Source organism: Cryptomeria japonica, chromosome 9 (assembly GCF_030272615.1).
Source record: "Cryptomeria japonica chromosome 9, Sugi_1.0, whole genome shotgun sequence".
NCBI classification, from domain to species: domain Eukaryota; kingdom Viridiplantae; phylum Streptophyta; class Pinopsida; order Cupressales; family Cupressaceae; genus Cryptomeria; species Cryptomeria japonica.
The window spans coordinates 712816140-712833648 of record NC_081413.1 but is presented as its reverse complement, the minus strand read 5'-3'; the positions used below and the strand labels follow the sequence as shown (position 1 = coordinate 712833648).

General features: G+C 36.9%; 1 protein-coding gene across 3 annotated transcripts in view; it reads left to right on the top strand.

The window, feature by feature from the left end:
* Positions 1-9534, top strand: part of LOC131048542 (aspartate carbamoyltransferase, chloroplastic) — a 44121-nt gene extending 34587 nt beyond the window's left edge. For all 3 annotated transcript variants that reach the window (XM_057982532.2, XM_057982530.2, XM_057982531.2), the window contains exons 5-6: positions 8493-8729; positions 8911-9534. In XM_057982532.2, the coding sequence (XP_057838515.1) occupies positions 8493-8729; positions 8911-9018 (345 nt within the window). In that variant the 3' untranslated portion in view covers positions 9019-9534. The remainder of the gene's footprint in view (positions 1-8492; positions 8730-8910) is intronic.
* Positions 9535-17509: the final 7975 nt, after the last annotated feature.

The following is a 17509-nucleotide window of genomic DNA, read 5'->3' as shown; positions in this document are numbered from 1 at the left end:
CTACAGCATTCGTCACTTTCTTCTCTTCACACTGTATTGGATTCAAACTCTATTGTTAGTATTTTGCATTACTTCCTGAAATGATCAAGTGAGAAACCATATTTTGCTGTGACCTTTTGCAAGTACTTCAAGCCTATTTGTTTCAATGCATGGAAATTCAATAATTGTGATATAAACCATGAAGACTAAGAAAAGGAAGCTGCAATAATTGAGAGAGGTAGATTATCATCCACTGCAATGAATAAAGATGATCTGCTCTGCAAATGTTGCCTTCCAACAGTTAAGATAACTGACCACCTTTCTTTATCACCTATTCTGGTTTACTTGAACAAATTTATCCCTTTACTGCTCATATTTCTGTAGCATTCTTGTCTTGCAGGGACATTACTCGGCACACAGTAATGGATATATAATGTCCCCTTTTGGGGTATTCTTAAATTTTTCCCTAAAACTACAATTCCAATTAAAAATAAGACATGTAATTCATTTTAGAATGTAATAAATTTACCAATTGAAATGCCCTTTAAGAGAATTCTTGGTCTATATCCTGCACACAATATTAGTCACTGGGAATTGATGTTAAACCATAAGCCAAGATAACATCTATTTTGACTAAGCATTAGTATGCATCATGATATCATATAAACATTATTCATATTAAAATCTAATTAAGGCCATAGCCATTTCAAAGTGGATTCCTATAATAATCTCATTAGGTATTCGTTTGAAACGATTGCGAATCACAATCTCAAGGTTGGTCACCCTTGTATTGTGAGAGCATGGAGGGTGGGTTGCCCTTCCATCCCTCAGTTCACCTTTGAGGCTGGCCATCCTCCTCGATCAAGCCTGGAAGCATGGAACGATTTCTGGTCCATTCCACCTCCCAGTCCATGAGCATGGAAAGCTGGTTGTCTGTTCCATCTCTGGGTGGCTTACTTGACAAGAGCATGAAGGCTGGTCGTCCTTCATCTCTTGTGAACCCAGAAGGCTAGTTGTTCTTCCTATTTGCAATCCGTTTCTCTAAATTCAAAATGGATTATTATACGAATCTACTATTACATATTTATAATAAAGAGAAGCATTTAGATTACTCACCAGGATCAATACTTTCTGCAAGTATCACTATGCCATGAACACACACACACACACACACACACACATATATATTTTACTATATTCACAGAATTTATCATTTAATCTCTTGCTGCTATTAAATATTTATTTCTGCTATTAGTTTAGTTCTGATTCCTCAATTCCTTTTATGCTTGTTCTTTTGTCATTTGATGCCTTTCCCAATGAATTTGTTTCCCCTCTTCTATCTTCAAATGAGAAGGGGTCACACCCTCTCATTAAGACTATTGTCTTTGCAAGGGATGCACCTCTTCATAAATAATGGCTGCCTTGGAGTTCCCTTTATTAATCGCTGTAATGAAATTCTTGATTAATTTTCTCTTGCATGCTTTATGGATTTGCTGCCTAATGATACTCTTTAATTAATCTTAATCAAACTCAGTTGGCTAATTTAAAATAAATTGCTACTTAATCTCCTCTAATTCTGGTCGGCCCCTTTAAATTAGTAGTTGTCACTTTAATTTTAATATTGGTCGGCCTTACAATGAATTGCTATTAATGTTATTGCCTCACCTAGGTTTCTTTTATCAAGACTGCAGTCTCTAGCAGAGGCATGATAGTCCACCTTTCCCAAGATTGCTTGTTCTCAAGCAATGATCATGGAGAGAGTGTTCACGATGATTCCCAATATGAAATGGCTCTGTACGTTTCCAATTTTTGCTTTCTGAAAATCTATCTCACATTTCAACTTCCACCATGCTACTCTAATATTATTTCAAGTTGCGAATTTGAACCAGGATATGCTTTTGTCTTTACTCCAAAGTGGTATCCATAATTCTCAACAACATAACCCAGGGTCAGAAATTGTAAGATTTGTAATCATTAGACAAGTTTTTCCTCATCTGAGAGAAGGAACAAGGCCATCTCGGTATTGGCATCAATCGTATTTGCAAGAAACTGATGTGGTTGGCCCTATGTTAGTGCGCAATGTCATGGGTATCTCTTTGATCAAAGCAAGGGCAAGCTTCACACATTTTAAGACGAGGATTAGAAGCATGACACACATCTATGACCTTAATGGTGATGTTTTCTATAAATGCTGGTCTTCCTTCCCTCTCACCCAAGATGCAAAACATAGGAACATTATGGTGATGCATTGTAGATGATATCATCTGCCTTAGTAAACATTATTCCCTATTTCTCCAATGGATAATTTTTATTCTACAATAGAATGGATAGGTGGTAGGAATCTAATAATACTTATTTTGGATCAAAAAAATTGATTGACAGCAAAGAAATTCTCTGTTCATAGACTTGTTAGAGTTTCTTTATTGATGATTGACCATATATGGAATAGCTATAGGTGTGTACCCTAGGGTGAAATGATAGTACTTAACTATACATCATTATGGAGACCTTATGATGTTAGGAATATGCTTACCGAATCCCATTGTTTTTGTGATAATTGTACCTTTACACAATTGTTTGAGAGAGTGTGAAATGTTATGTGTTTGACTTTTTAATATTCATCAAGAAGTTTGACATAGTGACAGATCACAATGTACAATCATGCTCTGTATTTTATTAGATTTTAGTACTTGTTTCCATTCTTGAATATAATCTTAGTGATGTTTTACAATGTGCGATAAGCTAATTGTGTAATGATAAGTACTGTTTAGAGGTAGAAAATGGAAGAGCTTTTGGTACAAAGAGTATCAACTACAACTTGTGACCGTGGCAGTGCTTTTGAAGAACATAAAATACCCTAAATGATGGTTGTTCCACCATTACATACTGTTCATGATGGGTATACGGATATGTTTAGGTTTCTTCTATAAGCTGTGTGCTGATTATATATAAGACGATAGTTAAGAATTTTTTTGACAATTGGAGAGATAAATTTCTAAAAAATGTACCATTTAGAGAACACGAAAGGTGGTTGATCCCAATTAGATAGGTCTAGAAGAAGTTATGAAAAGTTAATAATAATAACTACACTTGACTTGATGTCAATACTGTCTATATTAAGAATGTTTAAAACCTGGAGTGTATAATAAACTTGAAGCTTAATTATTGGAAAGTAATTAGCCAATAAGAAGATATGTTTGTGATGGTAATATAAATGACAATGTAGTCACCAAATAGGGGTGAGTAGATGAAACAATCGAAGTAATGGATTGCATGACTGACAAAAGTATCATGATGATAAAGAGTGATCCACGTGTTTAGTTAAAGGTTAAATACATGTTATTATGCCAGATGACAAAGGTAGGATAATCCCTTCATTGAAATTTTACATTACAAAAGCATATCAGTACATGCAGCAATGGTATATGCTCATTTAAAATGAGTGCCTGATATTTTTCTTGATGGATCAAACAAGAAGAACAATATCATTGGAAATGCTGATTAGCAATTGGAGATAAGACCAAACTATGGTATGACTCTACTTTGCAGGGTACATCTACAAAGACCAATCACTATGGCATGAACACACACACACACACCAATAATTTCTGCAAGTATCACTCTGGCATGTGCACACGTGTGCACACACAACACACATACAACACACACACACATATAATTTACTATTCACAGAAATTATCTTTCAATCTATCTGCTGCTATTAAATATTTATTTCTGCTCTTAGTTTAGTTCTGATTCCTCAATTCCTCTTATGCTTGTTCTTTTATCATTTGATGCCTTTCCCCAATGAATTTGTTCTCCCTCTTATATCTTCAAATGAGAGGGGATCGCATTCTTTCGCTAAGACTATTGTCTTTGCAAGGGATGCACCTCTTCATAAATAATTGTTGCGTTGGAGTTCTCTTTATTAATTACTGTAACGAAACTCTTGATTTTTTCTTTTGCATGCTTTATGGAATTACTGCCTAATGACATTTTTTAATTAATCTTAATGCAACTCAGTCGGCCCATTTAAAAATAAATTGCTATTTAAATTTTAATCTCCTCTAATTCTGGCCGGCTCCTATAAAGTAGGTATTGTCATTTTAATTTTAATATTTGTTGGCCTTACAATGAATTGCTATTAATGTGATTGCCTCACCTAGGTTTCTTTTATCAAGACTGCGGTCTCTAGCAGGGGCATGATAGGATACAAACTACATTTTTGAATCACTGAGAACACTCATTTGTTCGTTTGTGGAGACACTTAAGTGACCACTTGGAATAAACATATATGCTGTTTACAATAATCGCTCTATAGAAAGCAACCAAAAAACTCTTCAGGCCCTCCTAAATTTTGTACTTCATCAGATTATTTGTGGATAACCTGTAATCCATCCTCAATTCCATTTGGCTACAAAATTTTTTGTGCTAGCTTTGCCATTGTAACATTAGATTCACAAGTTGTGGTCAGACTCTCATTTGGATGACCTTCAGGTGGGTGTGCAATTTCTCTTATTGCATGTAATGACATTGTGGACAAGAAGCCATTGCTTGCATGTGGTGCCAAAAGATCTTACTAAGAGCAGCTATATCAGACTCTATTTTTTGTAGGTAAAATAAATTTTTTAGAATGAATCTTTTTGAAGGAAGACATTTGTCAAGGCTTTTCTGGATAACCTGTGAAGTGGTTTTCCCCAATGTTTTGAGTAGCGACCTCATTCTTCACTAGGGAAATAGGATTTGGTAATCCATCCTAGATCACCTTTTAGTGTAACATATGTTTCAAAAGGGTAGAATTGTTTTTTTTTTTGGTCGGTAATAGAGTTATTGTATTAATTTCATAATAAAAAAGTACACTGTTCAGAGACCATCAATTCAGAAAACTTGTGCAACAAGCAACCCACCAAAACCACCAAAAAATACTGCAAAATTCAGTATGGCAGTTCGAAACAGTCTAATGGGCATATTTCCACCCAACAGCTATCAAAGCAATAACCAAGCAGTAATACTAAACTATTAACACTACCTATAGATTTGCAAAAATAGACAAGAGCACTGAAATACTATCTATTGTCTGGAAACTCCTCATTAAACCTGGCCAGAATCCACATTGCTTCATCTGTACGCACCGTTGGTCGTAGTTCGCGACCCATCTCCACTCTTGCCAGCAAGTGCGTTGCGTTGAGAGCCTCTTCCACCCTCATCAACCCTGCAAATGTTTTAAATGCTTCCCAGCCACACCATGCTGATGCTCTGCATCTCTCTTTAACTTCGTTCTCTTGCCACCGAATAAATGGTATGGGGTCCCTAGGCTCCTCCATTCCTTCCGAGATGTCGATGCCAACCCTTGGAACAGCCCATCGAAGGATAGACTTCAAACCACCCAAATAGTCTTCTGCAATGAGATCTTTCAGCACCCGACACACCTTATTAACTTCCTCTTCAAATTCAAGGCCCCATGCGGCAATTAGCGATTAGATTTCCATATTTGTTCGATATCGATGATTGATTTGTACGATATCCTCCCCCAGCATTAGTTTAACCACCTCCACCAACCTCTCATCCTTGTGGAGAAACATATCTTGTATGCGCCGGTTCGAAACTATGCCCACAAATGGTACCAATTTCTTCTCTGTTTTAAAAGTGAAATTCGCCTCCATAGTCCAAAACAACTACAGTGCCGTCACCTCCAAAATGGAATCTGCTCTACTGTAGACGAATTTCAGAAAACCAGTATAACACAATGATACTTTCCACCAAAAAGCCCATAAATCAATTTGCCTCGCAATCAATTCGTCCAACATTAGACATTCTTCAGCGCCGCCAATATAAAGGGTCATCACTGCGTTTTCATTAATGAACTGCCTAGACATCATCTTTCAACTTATTTACATGATTCGGCATTAACTCCACATCTTGATCATGCCAATTAACATGTCCTTTAAATACTGCTTTGGTCCTCCAAAAAATCTCGGGGTTGCCATTTACACTGTGTAGTTGTCCCAGTCATCATACAAAAGATTACGAATATCTTCCAATTGATATTCGTGTACACCTTCAAACATGCTAGCCCATTTAGATAAAACATCCGCTTCTCTGTTTCCTTCTTTGCGCACATGGGAAATTTTGAAGTCATTAAAGCATTTCAGATCAGATTTAATTTTCTGAACAAACTTGTTTAGCATCCATGCCTGCATTTCCCCCTTAATGATTGCATTGATGATAATCAATGAGTCACCCTCCAAATGTAACTTCTTAAAGCCGAAATGTAATCCCCACTCAACTGCCAGGAGTGCAACTTGCACCTCGGCTTCATTGTTCATGCCCCTCTCCAACCATTTGGCACCCCATGCTACAATGTTACCCATCCAATCCCAAAACACCACACCTGCCCCCGACTCACCCGGATTAAAGTTTGCTTTAATCCACCCTTCCACTGGCGGTGACCATTTAACATTCGACTGCTCAAGGGAATTACCAAAAGACGGAATTATCCCGCCTGGGCCCATGAACGGGCCTCAAAAGGGTAGAATTGTTAAGTAAGGTGTTCTTGTCGACTTAAACAGAGTTTGAAGTTAGTTTTTAAGGGGAAAAAAGGTAACATTAAATTTCTCAATTTTAGTGAGTTTTGAAAAGGATCTTATTTTTGCAATGTCATAAGATCATGATCTTGATTGAATTCTTGTTTTTGAGCTCTTTCTTCCTTATTTAATCTAAACAACTGTATTAGTGGTCCACATGTCTGTTACCACTTTGCTGAACAAACTGGATCCTTGCCCTAGGGAAATCCTTAATGAGGAATGAAATGTCCACTAGTATTCTATACAAGCATCAATTGTAGCATATTCTTAACTGCTTCTATAATTATCTTGAAATCTCCCTCTGTAGAATTCAGTCCAATTTTGCACCATTGCAATTGTCAGTGTAGCTGAGAAGGCTCTAGATTTGGCTAGGTTATTGCTGCTCTTGGTGTAGTCTTTGCTATAAGTAAATATTGCTGAACCAGCATGATCTCTAGATACACCTAGTCCATTTGCTTGGCCTGGGTTCCCTTTGGCTGCAAAAAGCACAATTCAGTCTGATCTGGCCTTCCATTGGCAGTTAACACTTTAAGATAGGTTCTGAGATCTTTGAAACAATCCTATTTGCAGGGATGGCTTTCAGAACTGTTTTCCAATGATGAGGTACATGCATTTCCTTTTGGCTCATGTTCCACTTCTTTAGCGGTCAAGTTCTTAAGACTTCAGGAACTAGGTTTTTAGTTAGATTTTGACCTTAAAACCTTGTCTTTGATGGGTTTGCAATCCACAATTGCTAGGTTAGATAGAATTTAGTAATAAATAAATGCATGGGGCCTGCTTTTCTTTGAGACATACCTGTTTGTTATTAATAATTTAATTATCAGATAATAAAGTGATTATGTGGGTAGGTGTCAAGATTAGGTTACTGAGTGGTTTAGGAAGTTATTCCTATTTGGAGTCTATTCATTAGCCCACCATTTTGGTTGGTGGTGTCTTGGGGCTTCTGGCCTCATCCCTCTTTCATAAATCTTTTTGAATAGAACATCTCCTCTGTCAATCTTTTTGGGCCTAGTTTCCGACATGTGTTATCTGAGGCTCCCTCTCTAGTTTGTGAAATATGAAGCAATGAGAGATGGACTGATTTAATTCTGCTGAAGGCAATGGCAGTTTTGGTGGACTTACTTTCAGGGACTGCAACAACAATGGTTGTCCGTAATACATAGTCCAAGATTAAAACAGGGAAGGCCTTTCTGTGCTCTCAGTAAGCACATTGAACACATTGATTAACCCACCTTAAAAATACGCTCTAGATTAGGGAGATGCAATTTCTGAGTCTGCATCATCTGCAGTTGAGACATCAGCTTATTTTTCTTCTTCAAGAGAACATACCACAGTTTCTGAAGGTCATCCCATGACTTGAGCTTTGATTGTCAAGAACTTCCTGGGATGCTGCCTATAAAATCTTTCTCTGGGCTTATGGACTTTGTCCCAATGAAGAAGGTGAATTTTCTTCATTTTAGCTGCTCCACAACACAGGAATTTCCAAATTATCCAAAATTTTTTGGCTACTTTTAATGGCATTTTTTAATACACATGCTCTTTATTGGTGTGGCCTGAGAAGTGGATTTGATCAACTTAATTTTTCCTGTTAGTGAGAGCCAGTTCCTTTTTCATCCTTCAAGCTTGGCTCGGATTGCTAGACATTGCTTACACAATCAATATGTAGTTTTTCCTGTAAAAAGGAGTACTCTAAGATATGAGCTTGGCAATGACCGTACATGCCATTTGAACTAGTTTGCAAGTCCTGCATGCCACTAGTGTCATTGTTATGTGATTCATGTAGAATGATAAAAACATTAAAGGACACTGGCACCATGACCTTTTAAAGGAATGAAGAAACCGTATTTTATGTATTCCATTTATATATTTTTTACTTCCTTTCTTGTGTGTTGTTTCCACTTACATTTTCACATGTTCCAATATTTACAGGATGATATAAAGGACTATCTCACTGCAAAGGGAATTGACTGGGAAGAATCTAGAGATTTGATGGAGGTGGCTTCCAAGTGTGATGTTGTCTATCAGACTAGGATTCAGCGTGAACGTTTTGGTGAGAGAATAGACTTGTATAATGAGGCTCGTGGAAAGTATATCATTGATAAGAATGTAATGAATGCATTACAGAACCATGCTGTCATCATGCATCCTCTTCCGAGGCTTGATGAGGTAACTGATTTTCTCATACAAAAGCACGCTAAACTTCAAAGGCATTGATTATGTCAGAAAGACAGAAAGGCCAGGATGTCTTGTAAATTTCATGACATCTAGTTGATGATTTATGGTAGATGTTGTACAAATGATCATTCTCTGTTTTTTTTGTATTATTCTAACACTGTTTTGTCTGCAGATAACTGTTGATGTTGATTCTGATCCAAGAGCAGCATATTTTCGCCAAGCGAAGAATGGACTTTATATTCGAATGGCCCTATTAAAGCTTTTGCTACTTGGGTGGTGATATAATTCAAATATTTTCTGATCTAACATTATGAATGCCACATGCTACAGCTTATTATCTACAGGTTGGCTTGGGATTGAAGGAGTTAATTACTGCCTTGGTGTTGTTCAGTATTTGTAGTCAACATATTACAATGTCTTTATCTGTTTATTACAATCTCTGCTACACCTTAAAGTAGATAATGAGATGTGAAATTTTGTAACATTTTTTAATAAAGAGCATGGAGTTGGCATGCAAAATAAAGCTGCCAGTAATGTGAGAGAGTCATGTGGTTGTTCAAACTGCATATATCAAATAATTCTTTTCCCTTTTTGACGAGTGCTGTCGAGAGCTGTACTCAGCCTACTTAAGTGCTCAGCTATTTTTTAGGATAGGATGGAGATATGCTTCATTCATTGATTGTTGTAAATTCTTGCAGAGATTCTTCCTTTTCTTTAACATTGATTGTCTTTGGCATCAGTCCTATCTATGTTGAATTGTTGCTGAGAGCATTTGCTTTCGCAAACAGTTGTGAAATTTGATTTCATAGTTTACAAGCTTTCAGGCTTACTTGAAATAGATAAAGGCTAAGAAGAATGAGATTATTCTAAACTCAGCAATCATGAAGGTTTTTGTCCTCCGTAGCAATATTGCCTAAAAATTGGTCAAATAAGCTTTCGCATTCCAAATTACAATTTTGCTCCTAGGTTGACAAGAAATTTGGAACTGCAGGCATATTATATGAAGATAATAATAAGTCATATAAGGATAGATACATGCATGCTTCATCCATAGAGCTCCTTTAGTGTTCAAATATTTTGTGAATACTTTGGGGAGACCATGTCCATTTCTGTACAGATCTTGGGAGAAGACAATGACAAGGATGCCCATAGATATCTTTGTCATTCTAAATAGAGTGATGCAGAAGTTCAACCCTACCCTCTATGATTTTGGTTCTCTATTATTGAAACACTTTGAAATCATGGAGTGCAACAAAAACAAAAAACTCACACTATTCACAAAAGATGTTCCCAAAGAAGCTACAGACCACCATTGATTATGATCTAGGCCATCAACCAACAATATTTGCAGCTAGATCAATTGTGGAGTGTGCGTATGAACAGGCATCATTCTTTTTCAGACTACTTAAATCTCTCAAGACTACTTTGTTTCTCTGCATAAATTATTTTATAGGTCACAACTGGGTTGAAATTGATTGTACATTCATCAATGTGTATGGAGTGAAATGATGCCTTCTTGATCTCCCCAAATTTGTTCCCTTGATTTTATTCTCTTTATTTCATGATGAAGTTGGCTTCTACATATGAAGAGTTAGATGGAGAAGGAAAAGGTTGGCGATTTCATTCTGGAGCAAAAATGCGCTTTCTTTGTTCTAGAAATATTTTTTCCAAACCTTCCACGTGTAAAGAAACCATACAAGAATTGTGATTCATCTATGCAAGGAAGGTTGCCACAAGGAAAAAGTTGATGAAGAAAGGTTACCACAAGAAAAATAAGTTGATGTCAACATTGTTTCCGATTTCATGACACAAATAAAAACTGCACTGGCATAGGGCAGGATAGGAAGAAAACTCTTACACATTTAGAAGATTCAAGATGATTAAAGAGTGGAAGTAGAATATTGAATTCTTCATGAGGGGTCTTACATTGATGTGGGAGATCCACTAGTGTGTTAGGAATAAAGGTAACCACAACTAGAAATTTGTAAATCTGAAAACTATTAAGATAATGAATAAATTATTCATATAAAATGAACTTAATTGTAGAAAACCATTAATGGAGGTTATGACAAAATTAAGCTATATAAAAATCAACAAAACACATAGAATCAGCAGATAACATTGGAATTGCATGGAGAAAACCTTTAAGGAAAAAAAACTCCACATGCAGAAGACCAAGATTGTGTTAATCTTCAAATACATTAGACACATCAACAATCTTCCTTCTACTCTCAATTTAACGGCATTTGTGTACTTCTAAAACACATGTTACGATACACCATCAAAGGACCCTAACATATAGACATGTAGAGAGAAGCTTTGAGGGCCCAAAATGGGTACCCAAATCTGCCTCTTCAATTTCTCATGCCTTGGCCATTGGTTTTCCCTCTTTGAAATGTGAAACAACATTCAAATTTGCAACCTTTATCTCTTTCCTAGGCACAAAACTTGGGAAGTTGAACAGTCACCTTTTCTTTGTTATTTTGTTCTTTATCACCTCCTTTTTAGGCATCCACATGAGGGAATATGAAACAAGAAATAATAAACTTACAATTACCCTTTAACCTTGTCCTTGTGAATGTATTTACAACATATAATTAAGACATTAATATAATTATTAATAACATAAGACTTACAAGGATGATGGCACCTTATCTTAACATTCTCCCACTTGATATCATAAATTGCAAATACATCCATAGATATACATAAAGATCAAATATTAGGAATCAGGTCCATGACCTTTTTGCAACAATAAAACTTTCCTATGCTAATAGGCTTGCTTGGTCAATGAATGCACAACATTTTTTTGGTGTCCACCTTCTTCAACATTACTTGTCCATTTTCAATCATTTCTCAAGTACAATGGTATTGAATATCCACATGCTTTGTGTGAGCATGATGATCTTTTGCATTCTTTATTAGCTGATAGGCTCTTGTGCGGGCTTTTGCCTGCTAAAGTGTCAGCCTTCTAGTGATGGTTTGTTTTTCGGTGACTTTTCGGCCATGCCTCGTTTTTCGGCCGATGACAAGACATGTTGAACCACTTCCTCTATTGATGTGTTTGAGTGTGACGTGGCGGTGAGGTGATATACCACCTACCACGACCTATATGGATGGCTTCGACGAAGACGTGAAGAGTATGCATTTAATGCGGCTAAAGATTTGGGTGCTCTAAAGTGTGTTTCATGTCCTTGGCCAGTACGTCTCTCACTTCGATTATTGACAACTGTAGCTCATAATTAGTTTTGGGTTTTCATTCTCTATGTTTTTATTGTTGTTGAGGCCGTGAACCAAGTTCACAATTAAATTTGGGTTTTCATTGTCTGGATATTGGTTTTACATCTGTGCTTGTTGTGGCCTTCTTCGCTTTGTTTGGTTGAAGTGTTGGTTTGTGGAGAAGTGAGGTAATTGTATCTCTTGCCTTTCAGTTGGACATTTCAGGTACCTTTAAATATGAACTTGATTTTGATTTCCTTCTGCCTCTGCCGACTTTGCATGTTAGGTGGGTCATTGGGTTTGATTGTCTGCATTTTGATCTCCATTGTTTTGGCAATTAATAAAATTATGTTTCAAGTTCTCTGCATTTTTAGTTGATTGAATTAGGGTTTCACTTTTCATTCTTTGTCTCTGTTAGTGTGCATTCTTTGTGTTGGTTTGTCGATGGGTAAATTTAGGGTTTATGTATATATATATATAGTAATGTCCCCAATTTTCAGGGTCTCTAGCAAAGCTTTTAGTAGTTGTGTGATATCCCTACCGCACCACATTATGTTAGCCCTTTTAACAAAAATAATAACAAAATCAATTATTAAATGAAGTAATAGGGTAATACACTATTGAGGAAATAACACTAATAAATCATTAGGAAAGAATTAATTAATTATATTTATGTTCAATTAATTTAATATAGTTCATATGTTTAAAGTATATTGATATTTAATAATTAATAGTTAAGGTAATTATTAAATATAATTACATTGAACTAGGAATTGTTCTTTTTAACAAATTAATAAATAATGTGTCTTTTGAAAGGAGTAAAATAAATTAGGAGGGACCCCCCCCGCGGGAAGTGGTGGGACGGGAAGCCGCAGCGCAGGCTGCGACTACCGTCACACCCCTTCCTTCGGAAGGGAAGTGGTGTGACGGTAGCCGCAGCTTAGGTTGTGGGCCGTCACATCCCTTCCCACGGAGGGGTGCCCGGGGAGGGACACGTCCACTGCCCTCCACAGGTATTAAACCCAACCAATCCGCAGGGGTCAAGGGAGGCAGAGGGAAAAAGGGAAAAAAAGCGACGGAGGCACTGCAAACCAGACTGCGGACAGACAGGTAAGAAGTCTGTGGGATATGTATGAAAATAGGCAATAATATATCTATATATATATATATATTAATGAATATAGGAATAGTTTAATATATATATATATATTAATAAACATAAATGTATAAAAATAGACAATGCTATTTAATATATATGTATTAATGATTATAGGAATAGTTTAATATATATATATTAATAAATATAAATGTATAAAAATAGGCAATGATATTTAATATATATATATATTAATGAATATAAGAATAGTTTAATATATATATATATAAATAAAGAACTTGCTGTATGCATATGTAATGAAGGGTTCTTAAATGTTAAGGAATGCGTATAAACATAAATAGTAAATACATATCAGGATAGTAGGAATGTATGTGAATAATGGTTAATGAACATTTTATGAGTATATGTAATGAATACATGTGAATTCAAGACTATGTACATGTGGGTTATGGAATAGGGAAATAGTAATAAGAATGCAAAAAATGTATTGTAAATGTAATCACATGATGGAGGCTATAGGGAGGAAACTCCCTTAGTCTAAGGGAGGGATTATGATAATCCCTAGGGCAGTATATACTGAACATTGATATGCATATGTATGGCTTGGTTGATTAAGTTCAACCAAGAAGAGATAGATCTGGCCGGTCCCCTCTGAGGACTTGGATGATGGGATGCATCACCCAAGGCAAGGAATGGACATAGGGTCTTCCTTGGATGGCTTGGGGGCAAGAGTTTACACCCAAGACAAGAGTTGAATTCACCTTCGATTTCCTGGAGGGCTTGGAACTAAGATGGGTTCCAAGAAGGCGAGCCTCACGGTCGCCTAAGGACATACTTTGGTATGGCATTCGTATTCTTTTTATTAGATAAAAATTATGATTATATTAATTAAGTATTTTTAAGTTAGATTGCAATTCATATATATATATATATATATATGTCTGTTATATTCTAACAATCTATTTTGCAGGACAGGGATCTCTAACTAGTAGGGACATTACAGTGGTATCAGAGCATAATCCTGCCATCCTGTAGGGAGGTTCTTAGTTTATGATCACATATCGAAGAAAGAAAGGAACAAAAGCAATGGCTGAGCAATTGGCCAAACAACTTCAGACTTTCATGGAGCAAACCAATGAGAAATTCGAAAGAATGAGCCAGTTAATCCTCCAAAGTTCAAACAACAATATTAGAGATATGTCAAACCCTAGAAGAGAGACACACTCTAATCACGCTGATAATGAACGATCGCCTCAGAGTTCTAGACAAACAATTCCCGAATTTCTTCCTAGAGAAGAACATGTGAGGGAGGAAGAGGAACCAGCCACACTTGGGGTGGAAGAAATCGCCCAAATTTATGCTAGATTGGAACCAGAAGTTCAGAGGGTGGTGTCCTTTAGGGACTTCTGTGAGTCCAAGACTAATGAGAGTAGGAGGAAACCTATGGGTAACGACCTCAAAGCTGAAGTCAACAAAATGTCCCTACCATGTTTTGATGGGTCAGGGAAGGACGCCGCCCAAGCTTGGGTACAAAAACTAGACACCTACCTTTCATACAACCCCATGACCGAAGGAGATGCTATAAAATTTGCCATACTACATTTAACCGGAACCGCCCATAATTGGTGGCATAACGGTCTCATTACCTTAGGACACAAAAATGTCTCCACCTACAATGAGTTTACCCAAAGGCTCGTCAGCCGATTCGACCAGAAAGACTCCGAATGGTACTTCCAAGAGTTAACACACCTTAAGCAAGTAGGGACCATTGAAGATTATATAGACCAATTCCAAAACTTGTCAGTAATGGTCCTCGACCTATCCCAAAAAAGGCTTACCTACATGTTCTTAGAAGGCTTGAAAGACCCCATTAAGAATTTTGTAAAACCCGTGGAACCACAGAACTTAGGAGCAGCCATTAAGAAAACTAGGATTGTCGAATTTAGTGCTCCCAAGAATACCTCAACCAAAACTCCACATAGGAATGAGGGACCCTAGAGGGACCGCCGGGAAAAGCCTTGCTGCTTGTGCAAAAAACCTTGGAGCTTCAATCACCAATGTAAAGAGAGAGATGAACTCGTGGAGAAAGGGTTATGTTTCAAATGCAAGGCCCCATGGGGGAAAGGTGATGAATGTAAAAGAGGACAGTTAAATAACACAGAAGAAATACATGATGAGGAAAGACCCTATAAAAGAGCCAGATTTGAAAACAATGAAGCAAGTACCTTGGCAGTCATCACTCAAGGAAGTGAGAATAGATGCTTCAAACTCAAAGGGACTATCAAGGGACAAAAAGTAATCGCATTAGTAGACACAGGAGCTTCACATGACTCCATTAGCAAACACTTAGTAGCAAAGAGAAGATTAAAAACTCAAGAGTTTGGGGGATTTGAAGTGATCATGGGCAACAGAGTCATAGACAGGTGCACTAAAGTTATACCTCAATTGGAAGTCACCCTGGGAGGACATACAATTACAAGGAACTTCTTTGTGGTAAACCTAGAGAATGATATCATTTTGGGGATGCCATGGATAAACTCATTGGGACGATTCACCATGGATAGTCCAAATTGGGAGATATGCTTCCAACATGAAGGGAGAGAGATAACATTGAAGGGAATTCCCGACGGCTCTCCAAAGATAGTATCATGCAATAAAATGGAGAAAATCCTTAGACATGATCAAGGAGAGTGGGTCGCCCAATGTATGGTCTTGGATAAATCTCCAACTGAAGGTCAAATCTTTCAAAATGATATACAACCCATCCTTAGAAGACACAAAAAGGCCTTTGAGGACGTTCCCCCGGGTTTACCCCAAAAAAGGGATTTGAGCATTCCATTGAATTAGAAGGAGCAAAACCTGTCATTACCACTCCTTACCGCCACCCCCACAAATTCAAAGAGGAGATTGAAAAAACCATAAAAGAATTATTAGAAATGGGACACATCCAACCAAGCAACAACCCTTTTGCTTCATCAGTAGTATTGGTCAAGAAGAAAGACGGGACAATGAGAATGTGCATAGATTATCGGGCCTTGAATAAAAAGACTATAAAAAAAGATACCCTATCCCAAGAATTGATGAACTAATGGATGAACTCCATGGAGCAAAATATTTTTCCAAAATCGATCTAAGGTCATGTTGACGTGTATTTCTTACACAATCATACACAGAATAAAATACCCAAAGGCATCTTATCCTCTCTTGAGAAAATAGTCTCTAACTGCTGAAGATCTGCAAAAAAGGATCAGTTAGATGGACTCCAAGGTTCTTTTAGTGGGGTCTCCCCGTGTGGACAAACTTTTTAGTGGTATGATGTGATTTGCTGTTTCCTCCAAGGCGTCTTACGGATTCCAAAGGCTCGAAGATTTTACTAATCTAAAAAGGAACTTTCAAAAATAGCAAAAGGATAGGGTTTAAGGAAGTCTAATCTAGCCTAACCCTATGAACGACTTAGTATGAATGAGATTTGGCAAGACTCAACCAACTTCAATTTTGCCATAAGATAACAACTCAATTGAAATTAGTGCGATCTTCTAAGGTAATAATGATGTTCAATGCATCAAAGACCAAGGACACTACTACGAAGGTACATATCCTAGATACGAAAATGCTTGAAGGTTAAGGACTCAAAATGTTCTCCAGTCGACCACGCAGGGCGTTCCTACAATCAGCAAGAAGCTAGTGGTTTGGATTGCGAATCCTACCAAATATCAAATCTCACACTTAGTCTTTCAAATTAACAAACTACTTTGATTGAGCGTGATTCAAGTACATCCAACAACCATGAAGATAACTTAAGAAATTTGCAACAAAACACCATAACTTCAATATTTTATTGATTTCCAAGTCATCATATACAACAATTGCTTGAATTTCTCTCTTCAAGACTCAATCTTGCTACAAAATAAAAATTGCTTCTAACTCTAATCTCTCTTCTATTACATCAACTATTGACTATTGTCTATTACACTATTACCAAATGAAATGAAAAATGGGGGTATAAATAGCATCCCCAGTTACAATGAAAGGTCCAGATTGAAAATAAATCAATGGACAAGATCATGACACCTAAACCCTAATTAGGGTTTGTTACAAATGACCTCCTTTTTACTGAACAACATTAAATACATAGCCAAATATTAAATTTGGCACAAAAATCTAGGAGGTATCAACCAATGAGAAATAAGATGTCATGTCATCTGTAACAACCTTTCATCTAGAATCTTATTCCCTTTCCAATCCTCTTTCTTAGCATATGCAATGAATTTTGTCACGATTCCTTCGATTTCTGTGTTTGGAATCTCGGGAAGATTCTTGATACTCTCTTCTAAGTGGATAACCTGATCAAATGCATCTAGAAGAGCTGCGTCCCAAGTAGGTTCAAGTTCCTTTGTTCTATCAATCAGGAGCATGGTGGCATACATCTGATCAT